Source organism: Phoca vitulina, unplaced genomic scaffold (assembly GCF_004348235.1).
Source record: "Phoca vitulina isolate PV1807 unplaced genomic scaffold, GSC_HSeal_1.0 scaffold1, whole genome shotgun sequence".
Taxonomy (NCBI): Eukaryota; Metazoa; Chordata; class Mammalia; order Carnivora; family Phocidae; genus Phoca; species Phoca vitulina.
Window position 1 is genome coordinate 59,633,167 of NW_022589704.1, and position 16,175 is coordinate 59,649,341.

General features: G+C 41.3%; 2 protein-coding genes and 1 non-coding gene across 6 annotated transcripts in view; 1 reads left to right on the forward strand and 2 right to left on the reverse strand.

Annotated features, from left to right (window-relative positions):
- Window positions 1-15,495, reverse strand: part of METAP1D (methionyl aminopeptidase type 1D, mitochondrial) — an 85,737-nt gene extending 70,242 nt beyond the window's left edge. The window contains exons 1-2 of one of the 4 annotated variants that reach the window (XM_032408122.1): window positions 15,443-15,492; window positions 12,987-13,054 (exon numbers count right to left, since the gene is read on the reverse strand). In XM_032408122.1, coding sequence (XP_032264013.1) covers window positions 12,987-12,999 — 13 coding nt within the window. In that variant the 5' untranslated portion in view covers window positions 13,000-13,054; window positions 15,443-15,492. Of the gene's footprint in view, window positions 1-12,986; window positions 13,501-15,442 lie in introns of those variants that run through there. The other 3 variants (XM_032408113.1, XM_032408137.1, XM_032408129.1) reach the window with 3 other exon arrangements.
- On the reverse strand, window positions 14,522-14,621 carry LOC116637981. The gene has a single exon (XR_004300577.1). It is a non-coding gene; the product is annotated as a U6 spliceosomal RNA (small nuclear RNA).
- A 189-nt stretch (window positions 15,496-15,684) lies between the features above and the next one.
- The window catches only part of SLC25A12 (solute carrier family 25 member 12), a 198,042-nt gene continuing 197,551 nt past the window's right edge, over window positions 15,685-16,175 (forward strand). The window contains exon 1 of the mRNA XM_032408150.1: window positions 15,685-15,794. Within this exon, the coding sequence (XP_032264041.1) occupies window positions 15,777-15,794 (18 nt within the window). The 5' untranslated portion in view covers window positions 15,685-15,776. The remainder of the gene's footprint in view (window positions 15,795-16,175) is intronic.

Below are 16,175 nucleotides of genomic sequence, written 5' to 3' on the forward strand. Positions count from 1 at the left end.
CAATTTTCTTTTCCCTCTCCCACTTGAAGAACCATCTACATGCATACCTATCATTTCCTCCAACCCTAAGGGAGAAGTCTAGTATCTTCACCCCTTCTCACACATGTGCTTCAGCTGTCCCATTCAGGTGGCCCCCAAATCCTGTATATTTACTGCCCAAAGTAGCTGGTTCCAACCCCCTCTCTGGCTACTCCCTAGCTCTCACCCTCCTTGCCTACGATATTAAACCAGCAAAGCTCCCAGAGGCTGCAGAGTTTCTCACCTCCGTCTCTGCCTTTGGATAAGAGGGTGCCTTTGGACACCCTCTCTGTCTCTAGACTCCTTCCTCTGACCAGGCCCTCCTTGCACAGCAGGACTCAATCCAGTCTTCTCCTCTGTGAAGCTGAAGACTCCTCGGTCTATACTGGATGATCCCATTGCACCATTTGCTTACCTCGCTCTGTGCATCTATCTTACTCTGTTGCAGTAACTGACTTACATGTCTGATCCCCCCTAAACGACTGTGAACTCAGAGAGGACAAGAAACATGGATTCCAAGTCCATTACAGTGTTAGTGTCACATTCTTCATTATCTAGGTTCCTTTTGTGTTTCCACAATATGTGGATCAAATCTCTTCTCTCTCCGTTAATTTATACACTACTGCTTTGTGATCAGAGAATGTAGTTCATACAATTTTTTTTCTAGAACTTTTTAAGGTTTTTAGTGGCATAACATCAAATTTTATCCCAATTTCATGTATATTTATAAAAAACAATCTTTAATCCAAGGTATCAAATTTAATATTAAATCAGATTTACTAATTATAACATTCTGAACTTCAGTAACCTTATTATGTCTACTTAAATTGCCAAATTAGAGGCATGCTAAAGTTTCCCACTATGATTGTGGTTTTATCCTTTTGCTTTTAACAGCTTTATGTTGCTGTTTTATGTATTTTAACATGTTATTTGATTCATAAAGATTCATTATTAATAACTGTATTGAAACAACACTAGCCACTTTTCATTCATTCATTCAAAAAATCTTTATGAAATGCTTATTATGTGTCAGGCACTGTTCTAGGTACTTGGGATACACTGGGAACAAAATAAACAAAATTCCTTCTCCTTATGGAACTTGCATTCTGGTGGGGGAGATGGGCAACAGCAACAAAAATGACAAATAAGTAAATCATACAGTGTGTTAGAACGTGTTAAGTGCTATGAGTAGGGCCTTATAGGATATTATAAGGACTTTGGCTTTTACTCTGAGTGAAACAGGTTTTGAACAAAAGAGTGACATGATCTGACTGACATTTTTAAAAGTTCAGTCTGGCTGTTGTGCTGAGAATCGAGTTGAGGAGGGTGAGGGTAGAAACAGGGAGACCAGCAGTGGGTTATTACAGTAATCCTGGTAAGAAACAACAGTGGCTCAACTCAGGGTGGTGACAGTGGGGGTGAAAAAAATGTCTGCATTCTGGGTATATCTTTTTTTTTTTTAAAGATTTTATTTATTTATTTGAGAGAGAGAGAGAGAGAGAGAGAGAGAGCACAAGCAGGGGAGGGGAGGGAAGCGGAGAGGCAGACTAACTGATGAGCAGGGAGCCCGATGAGGGACTCAATCCCAGGACCCTGGGATCATGACCTGAGCCGAAGGCAGACGCTTAACCAACTGAGCCACCCAGGTGCCCCTTTTCTGGGTATATCTTAAAGGTAAACAGGATTTCTTGGCAGATTAGGTACAGAGTGAGAAGAAGAAAGGAACTGGGAGTGATTCAAAGGTTTATGGTCTGAGAAACTGACAGACAAAATTACCATCAACTAAGGTAGGGAAGTTTTTGGAATGGAGCAAATTTTAGGGAAGAGATTTGAAGTCTAGTTTTGGAGTTTTTGGACATGTTGATTTTGGGATGTCTATTAGACATCCAAGTGGAAATGTTCAGTAGGCAGTTGAATGTATGAGCCTAGAATTTAGGAGAAAGGTCTTGGCTGAATGCATAAATATGGGAGTTGCCAGCTTAATGGATCATGGGACTGATGAGATCATTAAGGGAATGGTGAGTGTACAGAGGGAAAAGGTGCATGAACTTCTTTGTTCTGTTTGATGCTTTTTGCCCTAAATTCTCTTCTGCCCAATTGTAATATTGCTACTTTGCTTTTTCTCAATGAATATTTCTCTGTTGACAAATTTGGCCATGGGTTAATTTTCTAGCTCAGTTCTCCTGGAAACCTTATAAAGATGGAATGTCAGCCATCATATTAAGTACTATCACTTATGATAAAAAATTACTCCAGATTGATAAACTTCACTGAGGCTACAAATAAATTTTAAATATCTGGCAAGAACCTATACTTTGTTGTCTGTGGTGACTCCAGGATCTGCAGGAGACAGTACATGCCTGCATGTACTACCAAGTGGCTCTTTGTAGGCTTTCTACTGAAATTAGTTATTGCTGGCTAGTAAATATTATAAACTGTTCCAGTTACCATTGCTGTATAACAGGTTAATCAAAACTTGACAGTATAAAAGAAAAAAAAAACCTAATAATTTTATTATGCTCATGGATTATTTGGGTCAGGAATTCCAAAATGAATGTCTGAGGCTGCCTGAAGTCTAAGGCCCTTAGTCAAGAAGACTTGAAGGCTGAGGATGACTCAATGGTTGAGGCTGGAACCCTCTGAAGGCTCATCCACTCACATGTCTGGTGATGCAATGACTCAAAAACTAGGTCTCCTGACCAGACCACCTTCAAATAGCCTCTCCAAGTGGCTTGGCTTTCTCATAGCACGGTCGCCCCAGGGAAGTTAGGTTTTTTACAAGACAACCCAGGCTCTAAGCATGACTGTTCCAGTGAACAAGGCGGAGGTTGCATCCCTTTTTATCCCCTTTTATGACCCAGATGCCCCTAGATTTCATTTTTAGAGCAGTTTTACGTTCACAGCAAAGCTGAGTGGAAAATTAAGTTACTCTTTTTCATCATGTGATAAGTCGTAGAGACAGCATCCAAAATCAGATCTTTACCCAGTTGCCTTTCATCTTATATACAATGATCCTTTGGATATTAAGAAGCATATTTATTGTAAGCACAAGATCTGACATTTCACTAGATACAAAACTGAGTCTCTTGCTATAGTGTGAATGACTAATAATATGAGACTCGCAACAAGCTCTGGGGGACATTCAATCCTTTTTACCTTATAATCTTCTACTCTAACATTAAGTTATAGTAAGAATTCCCTAAATTCATTTTTTTAAAATGTTACTTCTGTCAATAGCTTTTAGTTTTCTACCTTGAATCTTGCAATCCTGCCTTAGGATTCTGTTTCAACACTGCATGATCCTTACATATACTTTCATAAAATTAAAGAAGTAGATACACAATTAAAAATAAACCCACATTATTCTAAACAACAACTCACTGGTCACTTTTGGAGGATAAACTTGTCATTTAAAAACTGGTAAATAAAGAGAACAAACCAAGTATTTAACTTTCCAGGATGAGGTCTATCAGGGTAATTAAATACTTGATGAGAAAGTTTCTCTCTGTAGACATTTTTCAACAATAAATCAAGAAGGAATGATCGAATTAAGATACTGCCATTTTGCAAACTCCAATGACCTAATGGAGCCAAGTAATGATCACCAGTGGCCACTAACATAGCAAAAAGCAACACCCTATGAAGTATTCTTGCTCCCCCCCCAAAAAAAGTCTAACTTAAATCAGGCCACGCCTTAGATCTAACAGTGAGTTTACAGAGGAACATTTTAAATGACCCCATTAGATATACAATCTGCAAAATCCAGAATGTGGAAAGCTCCATAGGGCAGATATACTAACCAGCTGCTTCAACAAATGAATTTCAAGAAAAAAAGACCAAAAAGTGGGAAAGTAAACCTATAGATTAAAAAAAAAAAATGTGGGGCGCCTGGGTGGCTCAGTTGTTAAGCGTCTGCCTTCGGCTCAGGTCGTGGTCCCAGTGTCCTGGGATCGAGCCTGCATCGAGCCCCGCATCGGGCTCCCTACTCGGCGGGAAGTCTGCTTCTCCCTCTCCCACTCCCCCTGCTTGTGTTCCCTCTCTCACTGTGTCTCTCTCTGTCAAATAAATAAATAAATAAAATCTTAAAAAAAAAAGTGACTTACTCTTCTGGCTATGTTGACATAACTGTTATTAGAATTCCCTCCTGTCCTAAACAACTAAATTAACTAGACAAAACATGAAGGAGCTATTTTTTTTAGCACTGGATATTGAACAATGCAAACAGTGAACCTTGAGGGTAAACAAATACACCAAGTGAACCCAGACTGTCCCCAATGTTCTGCCTGGGGAAACGATCCCAATTGTGGCATTTGGAGGTGGAAGCTGAGCCAAACACAGCACCTCGCTGCTTAGTTAGGGAGGCAGAGAGCAGAGATCTGGTTGCTGATGCAGCTGGAATCTGTGTGTCACAGTAGTGGAAGGGAGGCACAAGGCTTACTAGACAGTAGCTGCTGTAGGCTGAGTGTGAACAGGGATTCTAGGGGTTGCAGGGCCAAGAGAAGTTGGAGTCCCAGCTTAAACAGAGTTGAAAGACCTCACTGAGCTTAAAATGCATTGAACTGAGACCTCAGAAAGACCATGCCTTAGGAGTAAGAACCACACATTAGCCGAGCAAGGGTGGGCAAATTAAGACCTGGCTCACTGTTTTTGTAAAGAAAATTTTATTGGAATATAGCTATGCTCATTTGTTTAATACTATTTATGCAGCTTTTGCACTATATTGGCAAGTTGAAGAGTTGCAATAGAGACCACAGGGTCCACAAAAGCCTAAGATATTTATTACCTGACCCCCTATAGAAAAAGTTTGTTGACCTCTGCACTAGAGTAAGGGCTACACTCTAGGTCTAAGGGCAAAACAAACAGATCCACTCTAACAAAGAATAAAACCAAGGCTGGTGGAATCAAAAAGATTTTCCAGTGATTTAACTGCCTGTCAGAACAAAACTCAACATATTTTAAAGAAAAACAACATAATCTGTACAAGGTATTATTCATTATGTCACATATACAATTACATATTAGATAACATTTAAAGAAGCAGAAAAATGTGACCCACAATCAAGGGGAAAAAAAAGGTAGACCTCACCTGTGCCCACCCCAAGCCAGGGGTTCTCCACCTCCATTCAGTGAGATGCACCATGCACTGATGACAATGCAGTGGACAAGGGCAAAGTGAGGGTCGCCAGGCTCAGACTGGGGCTAATGCGTCTGGTGCTGCGCCTACCCACACAGATTTATTCAAATCAAATAACTGCTGTAACACTTTCAAGTAACTCCTCCCAGAATATTTTGGCTGCCCCAAATCCAGCTGGTGCTCTGCAGTCCACAGCTAGTCTCTCTAGTTTCTTTATAATCCTGTTATCCCTTCTACATCTATTCTGTTTAGAGATTCAGGCCAAGAAACACCTATACTATCCCATCTTCTAAACCCAATTCAAATGGCATCTAGACATCCAATGTGACAAGGAAAAAAGAGGTCTTCATCAAATCTGCTAATTCCACACCTTATTGACTCAGAAAATGCTGAGGATCCCAAATTTGATTGGTTTGAAGAGCATGTGAAGGTTTTGATTGGTTTGAAGAGCATGTGAAGGTTTTGACTAGATGATGAAGGTCAATATTAACACCCAAAATGAGTTGAGATGATTACTTTAATGTGGCTTAAGAAATATGGACACGTAAAACTCTACTTTGAAAATGAAAATAGGGGCATCTGAGTGGCTCAGTCGGTTAAGCATCTGACTCTTGATTTCAGCCCATGATCTCAGGGTTATGAGATCAGCCCCACATTGGGCTCTGCGCTGGGCATGGAGATTGCTTAAGATTCTCTCTCTCTCCCTCTGCCTCCCCTCCCTCTCTAAAAGAAAGAGAAAGACAGAAAGAGAGAAAGAAAGAAAGAAAGAAAAGAAAGAAAGAAAAAAAAGAAAATGAGAATAAATTTTTTCTTACCTAGAGATAAAGAATGGAATGTGGAACAGAGATTCAATTTTCGTTTGGTTCATTAAATCTTTAAGGCCATAAAACAGATAATACAAAAAGCTTTCCATGAGCTCCTTTAGAAGAAATTTCTAGACATTACTATAAATCCTCAATGCACTGTTTCAGCAGTACTGATATAATGCCTGTGTACTCAGGATAAAGTTTTACATTGTTAAGCTATTACTGTTCTCTTTGAGAACTGAACTCTTCCCCCTCTGCGGCTTTGGGTTTGACATTGCATTTGACTTTTTATATAGTAATTGATATGTGCCAGGGCAATGATGGATTGGAATCTACCCCAAATCAAAGCATAATGAGTGAATTTTGTTTATATACTTATCACCTATTCCTAATCAACAAAAGCAGGAGATTCATTTAGCTAAACTGATTCCAAAGAGTCAAAATACACTGACCTCAATTAATTTCAAAATGCTTATTTCTGTGTATGTTGAATAGTTTTTACAATTTAAAAACGTATCTGTAAAAAGAAAAAAAAGATAGGATCACTCACACACACACACACACACACACACACACACGTATCTGTTTTGAAGGTAAAATTGCCAAATCTTGAAATTAAAAAGGCAAATATGTGCAGGAGCCAAAACTGTCAATCAAGTATTTGGGAAGTGAAAACTGGAATTACATTAAATTCAGAAAGACTTTTATACTCTTTCTATAAATAGTTTTTTAAAAAATCAGAGAGGCGCCTAGGTGGCTCAGTCAGTTAAGCATCAGACTCTTGATATTAGCTCAGGTCATGATTTCAGGTTTGGGGAATCTAGCCCTACATTGGGCTCTGTGCTCAGCAGGGAGTCTGCTTCTCTCCCTCTACCCCTCCCCCTGCTATTGTGCTCTTACATGCACTCTCTCTCTCTCTCTTTTTTTTTTTTAAAGATTTTTATTTATTTATTTGAGAGAGAGTGCACAAGCAGGAGAAGTGGCAGGCAGAGGGAGAGGGAGAAGCAGGCCTCCCAGTGAGCAGGGAGCCTGATGCAGGGCTCGATCCCAGGACCCTGGGATCACGACCCGAGGCGAAGGCAGACGCCCAACCGACTGAGCCAACCAGGCACCCCTCTCTCTCTCTTTTTTAAAGATTTTATCCATTTATTTGAGAGACAGAGACAGAGACAGCAACAGAGTATGAGCGGGGAGGAGGAAGAAGCAGGCTCCGCACTGAGCAGGGAGCCCAACACGGGGCTTGATCGCAGGACCCTGGGACCATGACCCAAGCTGAAGGCAGATGCTTACTGACTGAGCCACCCAGGCACCCCCCTCTTTCTCTCTTTCTAAAATAAATAAATAAATCTTAAAAAAAAAAAAACAACTCAATCAGAATACCCATATTTAGAATACTTTCTGTTCTCAGTCAGTATCTTTAGATAGTTAGAACCTGATCCTAAGCCTAACGTGGGCTTGACTCTGGGGAGTAAATCTTTTCACAATTGCCTCAATGCACAGAAAGCTTTTTAAAAATAGACCCTCTCTAAGGTCTTTTGTTTTCATGGTCACATGCTAATGCTTAGATGTTCCAGTATCTAATATGGCCACACTGGTCTTGATAACCAAAGTCATTTTTTCCCATCTTCAGGAACCTACACTGGAACAACCATATCCAACAGATCTCAAGCTACTGTGTGTGTGAATGAACATTCCCTTTTGTTTCATATCTGAATGCTGTACATCTATTTCAGGTTGTACATTGTGTTTGTGTATTTATGCTTTGATTCATAGTAACGTCTCATGTTATAGAATTGATCTGCATTGACACAAACTGTAAATAAAAAGAAATGGCTGAGAGAACAGAAAACCAAGCAGTCAGTAAAACAGGAACAGACCCTGAAATCACCCAGATGACAGAATTAACAGATAAGGACTTTAAAAATGGTTAGTAAAAATATGTATGTTCAAGTACTTAAAGGAAAAGGTAGACATAATGAGTGAACAGCTGGGAAATCTCAACAGAGAAATGGAAACTATAAGAAAAGAACCAATCGAAAATTCTAGAACTGATATGTAGGATATATGAAGAAAATAAAAAGGGCTCCCTGTCTTTCAGAGATACATAATGAAAAATCTACAGGTGAAATTATATGATATCTGGGATGTGCTTCAAAATAATCCAGTTTTAGGGAGAGAGTGGCTAGGGGTAAAGCTAAAACAAGAGTGGCCATAAGTTGGTGATTATTATAACTAGGTGATGGGTATGTGGGAGTTTATTTTACTGCTCTCTCTACTTTTGTGTATGTTTGAAATTCTCCATATTCGGGGGTGCCTGGGTGGCTCAGTCAGTCAATCGTCTGCCTTCAGCTTAGGTCATGATCTCGGGGGTCCTGGGATTGAGCCCCCAAGGCAAGTTGGGCTCCCTGCTCAGTGGGGAGTCTGCTTCTCCCTTTGCCCCTCTCCCCCCACTTGCACATGTGTACACACTCTCAAATAATTAAATAAAATCTTAAAAAAAAAAGAAATTTTCCTTTCAAGAAAATTAGCTTTCAAAGCTAAAAAAGAAAATCCAATCTCCACAAGAAAAAGCTGTTTTAACTGTAAAATAATATGTTCAAGTGATGCTCCGCATGCATATTATTCTCCTTCCATCTTTCCAAATTCCCTCAGATATATAGCATCCACTCTTCATTTTCAAAGATCTCCAGTGCTTGGGGAAAGTGGGCATTTCATAGAAACTGAGTATTTAGAATATTTTCTCTTTCTCTCTCTCAGTACGTTATACACTTAGACACACATAAAGATACTGGTGTTTCATTTTACAAAATGGGATTATATTAAACTGTTCTATAACTTGCTTTTTCCAAACAATATATGTTGTAGACATCATTCCATGTCAACAAATACAGGTCAACATCATGGGTGTTTTTTTTTTTAATGACTGCAAGTATTCATCATTGAGGGTCTACATGTCCTACACTGTGCACTGAGATTTTATCATTTCAATGGGAGACAGGAGCTATCTGTGTTAGAGAAAGCTGTTTCAAGCAGAGGAAAAACATAAGAACATATATGGCTTTAGGGACATGTCTGACTTTAGAGAATTTAGGACCAATATTTGATTATTAAGTATGTCTTAATCTATGAGTAACAAGCTATATTATAATAGAGTTGGAAGGTATTTGTTAAAAAATATCATATTAGCAAAAATCCATTTCATTCTCTGGCTAGCAACATGAATAGAGTTTAAGTCACAGGAACCTCCTTATTACATTAGCATTTTCCAAATTGCACATAGACCACATCCCAAAACTTAATTCTAACTTGGTTTGGCAAAATTGAGGATACATTTTCCTACAGAAGCTATACAGATAGTAAGGATCTCAGGTCAATCGACAAAAGTTTAAAGTACTTAATTCATGATGTACAACAGCCCCTCCCTGACCTGGAGGTTAAATTTTTGAAAACCATTATGGTAAGAGAATTCTCAGCAGAAGAATTGATGGCCTTAGAGTCACAAATGAACAGAAGCACTTGTAAATACTTTTTACATTTGTTAAACTAAAAAAACCAAGAATAATGAAATATTAGTAGCGTTATATGCATCTTAAATTACAGTATAGTAATTAATAATAATACAAATATTCTATTTGGATATATTACATAATACCTGGATAACAAAAATGCTCAATATATAAAATTCAAACACATCAAACACAAAAAAGTAAAAATCAGTCCAATCTCGCCATCTAGAAATAACAACTATGAACATTTGGGTGAACATCATTCTAGATACCTCTTTGTGCATACATACATGAGAAAGCAAAGCTACATACTTTTACATAAGGGGGATACACTGTTCTATACCCTGCCTTTTTTTCCTCAATATGTGTCAATGACTATTTAAGTCTACAGTACATCGGCATCATCTTTTTTTTTTTTTAAGATTTATTTATTTATTTGAGAAAGAGAGAGAGCACGAGCAGGAGGAGCAGAGGGAGAGGAAGAGAAAATCTCAAACAGATTCCATGCAGAGCGTGGAGCCCCATATGGGGCTTGATCTCATGACCCTGAGATCATGACCTGAGCTGAAACCAAGAGTTGGACGCTTAACCAACTGAGCCACCCAGGTGCCCCTCAACATCATCTTTTCTAATGGCTGCATAGCACCCCAGTGCATGGATGAACCACAATTTATATAGCCATTCCCTTACCAATGGACATTTCAGATTCTTTTTTTTTTTTAATGTTTTATTTATTTATTCATGAGAGTCAGAGAGAGAGACGCAGAGGCAGAGGGAGAAGCAGTCTCCCCGCCCAGCAGGGAGCCCGATGCAGGACTCGATCCCAGGACCCTGGGATCATGACCTGAGCCGAAGGCAGACGCCCAACTATCTGAGCCACCCAGGCGCCGGACATTTCAGATTCTGTCCAATATCACCAATATACAATCTCGTTTAAACACCTTTACATACTCATCATACTGGTCTCTTAGGATAAATTCCTAAAAGCAGAATTGTTAGGCAAAAGGCAGGTATACCTTACATCTTGACAGACATTGCCACACAGCCCTCTGGGAAGGCCAGACTCTTCCACACACCCACCAGCCTTTCTTAGTGTTTCTGCCAGACTTGCCAACAGTCGGCCCCTCTCCTCTCACAGCGTCAGCTCCTTCCACGTGGCTTGTTTCCACAGCAGGATAGTGCTTAGGTGAGAGGGTTTACTTCCATCTGCTTCCTTCATCTCTCCCATGGCTACTCTGCTTAAACTTCAAGCACTTCTCTTTTAGATTTCTTCCCTTCCCCCATTTCAACTTCTTTTTTTCTAATTATAAGTCTGATTCACAATTCAAATAACCTGGAATGAAATTCTCATAGTTGCCAAAAAAGATACCCAGAAGTAAAATTGCCTTAAATTATTCTTGGAGAGGGCGCCTGGTGGCTCAGTTGGTTAAGCGACTGCCTTCGGCTCAGGTCATGATCCCGGAGTCCTGGGATCGAGTCCCACATCGGGTTCCCGGCTCAGCAGGGAGTCTGCTTCTCCCTCTGACCCTATCCCCTCTCATGCTGTTTCTCTCTCTCTGTCAAATAAATAAATAAACAAAATCTTTAAAAAAAAAAAATTATTCTTGGAGAGATATGGAATATAAAACAGGAAGGAAGGAAGGAAGGAAAGAAGGGAGGAAGGAAGGAAAAAAATTCACTATCTAGACCTGTTATGTGAAGAAAACTGACATTTTGAGATACTGATTCTTTAGGCCTACCATACAATCTCTGTGCACAAGTATTTCTATAGGAGGTTGCAATCTGAAAGGGTTTTCATTCAGTTATGAAACTGAGTACTTACCATGCGCAGACACTGTGCTCCAGGCTTTGGGGAGACAAAGAAGGTAAGACACACCTGTAAGAAGCTCCCATTCTATCGGGGAGATAGAGGTGTAAACTAATATTTTTTAGAGAAGTGTACATACTTTGATGCCAGGTGACAGGTGTTGTGGTAAAGGTACGCCCCAAGTGCGATATAAGCAGAGTGGGTTAGTCTGGGCAGAAGCCAAGAAAGCTTAAAGGAGAGATGGCATTTATGTGTGGCCTTGAGGGATGAATGGTTTGTCAGGTGAAAAAGGACATTGCAGGAGCACAATTAAGGAGGTGCACATGGTTAACCTGAGCAGCGATCTAAGGATAGGGAACTGGCAGAAGATGAGGCTGAGAAGATAAAGTGAGGCCAGACTGTGCTGGAGCTGGCTTTCCATGCTAAGGGACTTCATCTCAGCAATGAAGAGTTCCCAGAGGTTTTTCAGCAGGGAAGCATCATAATCAGAGCAGAATTTGAGAGAAAGAACTGTAGTTGTGGGGAAGAGAATGGACTGAGGTGGAGACCAGTTACAAAGGCCCTGTCTAGCCAAGGAATCTTAAAGACTTGTACCTAGACCATGCCGAAAACTGGAGGGATCCAAGAAATGGGATTTACTGGGATTAAGAGTACACTTATCATGATGCGCACCAAGTAATGTATAGAATTGTTGAATCATTATATTGTATGTCTGAAAGTAACACATTACTATAGGTTAATTATACTTGAATTACAAAAATAAGTAAATACATAGCTTGGGGGCGGGGGGAGGAATGGGATTTACTGGGGCACCTGGGTGGCTCAGATGGTTAAGTGTCTGCCTTCGCTCAGGTCGTGATCCCAGTGGCCTGGGACTGAGCCCCGTGTCGGGCTCCGTGCTCAGTGGGGAGTCTGCTTTCCCCTCTCCCTCTGCCCCTGCCCCCTGCTTGTGTGCTCTCTCTGTCAAATAAATAAATAAAATCTTAGAAAAAAAAAAAAGAAATAAAAAAAAGAAATGGGATTTACTAACTCACTGGACAGAGAAAACTTTTTTTAAAGATTTTATTTATTTATTTGAGAGACAGAGTAAGAGCATGGGGAATGACAGAGGGCGAGGGAGAAGCAGGCTCCCCGCTGAGCAGGGAGCCTGACGTGGGGCTCTATCCCAGGACCCTGGCCTCATGACCTGAAATGAAGGCAGACACCCAACTGACTGAGCCACCCAGGCGCCCCAGGACAGAGAAATTAAAAAAAAAAAAAAAAAGGTGGGGACCAAGAGAACGCAAATGCTTTCACTTAAATACTGACTGTATGGTAATACCATTGATGGAGACAGAGTCTATAAGCCCAGAAGAAGATGTGGAGAAAAATATTCATTTCCACGTTGGACCTGCTGAGTTTAAAGGGCCTAAGAGACATCTAGGAAAATATACCCAACAAAGAGCTGGCATTGAGGCTGGTGCCCAGTTCCAGCAGACGCTCTGTTCATTTTTAAAAAATCGCCTAGATTTGCAGTCATCGAGGTAGATAAAGGTGATTCGTGACAACAAATAGAGAAAGCAGGGATGAAAGTTTAGGACAAAATCCTGGGGAACAATAATATTTAGAAACCTAACAGAGAGCCTAGTGAAAGTCTGGGAAAATCAGAGAGGTAGAAGACAAGCCAGGCTCATAAAAGTGACCAGAGTGTAAAGGAGAAAGTATGCCCCACTTACTTGCCTTCCCCATTTCTTCCCATACAAAGGATCCTGTGTAATGCCTTCAGGAGCTGGAACAAGGATTCCTATAAATGGGGTTGGGATTGAGAGATTAAGCAAGGAAGAGTTCCTGGGGCCTGACAGTAGGCATTATGTGCCAGGATCTGGGATTTCCTGCTAGTGCTAATCCAGGGAATACTTTCATCCCTAAAAGGCTCTTGTTACCTTATCTCTTGCTTTCAACAGATTGATATGTCCTTTCTCCTTTCCAATGTCACTACTCACAGTTTCTACCCATCCCTTAGTCCATGATGGAAGAGAGCAAGTCTTAACAGCCTCTCAATTCAGTATGTTTAGTAAGTATAACTTTGAGCCAGTTACTATGCTTGTTAAACTGGACAGATAAAACATAGCTCCTGCTGAACAAGAATTAACAGGAGTGGGGATGTTGAGAGGAGGTTTGTAACTACTGTCTATAGAGTATACAGTGACTAAAGCTACAGTGAGCTGGAGTCATGAAAAAAACCTCATGCCTTCTTAATGGGTTAAAAAAAATGTTTTCTTCCTATTTTCCAGGAGGGAAAGATGCACATAAATGATGATGATAAACCCTGACACAGAAAGACTTATAGTGAATTGATTTACATCAATTTAAGTGTGTGAAAAGGAAGAAGAGACAGGAGACTTCATGAATTTACCCTTCGTTTTCCATCCTAGGGGCTTGGGGAGCAAGTGGTATAGGACAACCTGTCTGCAATTTAAAACTAGCTATGGATAGTCCATAAAGGTGACCTTTCCTGGTCAATAAATCTCTCCCTGATGACACATTTTCTGTCCCTTTTCTAGTCAGAAGATCCCTCTTTTAGTTGTTGCAGCACTGTGGGATATAATGGAATGGGTTATAGGAACCAATAACCCGACCTGGCTTCCCTATAGCAGTCTTTCCCAGGATTGTCTGAATCACCATTTGTCAAAATCAGAAGTGACAAAAATAATAATAATAATAATAATAATAATATACTATTTCTGTAATCTGCGGGGATTATATACATACACATACATATATATGTGTATATATATAAAATACACATGTGTGTGTGTTTTGGTTCCTCCTCTACCTCGACTATCTCCCCAGATCCTCTTCACCATTACCTGTGGTACACAAAAAAGTCTAAACACCATTATTTCTTGCCAAAAGAGGAAACAGAAAAGTAACTTGATTAGTAAACAGAGTTTGGCCTGGAGCCCAGATCTTAAGAGATGTAAATTGGGGCTTTTTTTCACAGGGCTGCATTCTCCTGTTGACTTCCACTCTAATAACCAACCAGCCCAAAATACTGCTTACATCACCTTCTTCTTGCACCTCTCTCCCTTCAAATCTTCCTGTGGCTCCTCTTAAAATCTGTGCGGCCTTAGTCATATTACTTAACCTCTCTGCCTCACTTTTCTCCTCTGCAAACCGGGAGTAACGCCTAACTCACTGGATTTTATTTATTTACTTTTCACAGTACAGTGTTCCTTTATTTACTTATAATCTTAAAATTCTAATTCCAAAAAATATGGAACGCTTTACGAATTTGCACATCGTCCTTGCGCAGGGGCCACGCTAATCTCTGTATCGTTCCTATTTTAGTATAGGTGCTGCGGAAGCGCGCACTAACTCATTGGGTTTTAAAAGGTAGCTAGCATATGTAAGGTGCTGACGCAGGACCATGTACTTAAAAAGCACTTAATAAACGGTAGCTATTTACTATGAAATTTATCTCACAGGACTGCTGTTCCTATGTGCCTGACACCTAAGCAGTCCCTCAAACTATGTTAGTTCCCCTCTTTCCCAATCCTTGAAACAACTTCCTAGTTCTTTCTAACCAAGATTCAGAACAAATCTAACAAGGATTTCCCTAATTTACCTGCAAAAGTATCTATTTACTAAAGTCTCACCATTCACGCAAGGGTAACACCTACTGAGAGCTACCCGGACATGATTTCTTCGCTTCTTCACTTTAAGTCACTGTAACAGAATAATCACATGTTGCAAGTTTCCCAAAAGACGTACTGTATCATGCCAATAGATACAACAAACCAACTGCTTTCTCTGTGGCAACTGGGTATCCAGGCGCATTCCCGAGTTACCGTAGGTTCATCGCTCCGCAGCCAAAATAAGTAAGTTTGCTACACTAATCATACAACTGACGTGGGGGAAGAAAACTTCAGACAATGTCCCATAAACCTCAAGGAGTGACTGCGAATAGATGCCACGCAGTGACGCAGTCCAGGCAAATGAGTGAATAAATGTGTCGTGTTCCTGCGGCGTGTCCCTGTGTCAGCTTGTGTGTCTGCCTGTATCGGTAGAACTAAAAGTACATTCGTGTGCGGCGAAATGTTTGAGCGCGGGTGTGTAACCCCTTTGAACCCGGGTGCTTAGCGAGTGAGCTACCGTGCAACCCCCGCGGTGCGGTTCTCCAGGGGCTTACCTCCGCGGACGAGCAGGTGGACGCCGCTGGGCGCCGCCATGTTAGCGCCGATCACGTGGTCGCGGAGCACTCCTTAGCCGTCCCGCCCCGCCCCGCCCCGCCCCGCCCGCTGGAACTGTCCAGTCGCAGCCCTGCCGAACACTGGAGGCGCTGGGGCCGCCCCGGGGGAGCGCGCGTGCGCGCGGGGGGCTGACTGCGGGAGCCCCGGCAGCAAAGCGGCTCCGGCTCTGGGGCCAGCAGGGGAACCCGCGGCCCGGCGAGCCCGCTCCGGCCGCGAGAGGCGGGCTCCAGCCACGGTTCGCGCGCTCGCTCAGAGCCCCTGCGCCCAGGTGGGATGGAAGAAGCCTGTCAGGTAAGCGTGGCATCCAATATTTGTAGCATCAACATTTTGGTGCATGGAAACGTGAAGTTGGGAGGAAAAAATAAAGCACAATCTAGCGTTCAACATAGCACTTTGCATCGTCGGCCACTCTGTTGAAATTTCCCTGAATTGAGTTGAAAGGTAAAATTTGGTTCAAAGTCACCAGCTGCCCCTTTGCTGTCCCAGAAATTACGTTACTCAGCAGAGACTCCAGGTTAAGACAGGAATCTGTGTGCAGCTGCAAAATCAATTCTGGATACCCCAGTGGGTCTGTTCCGGGGACTTCTCTTTCCCCAAGGACACTTCCCGCTCAACGGTATTAACTGGAGTCTTAATTGTAAATCTGACTTTTAAGAATGAGAGGATGGCGCT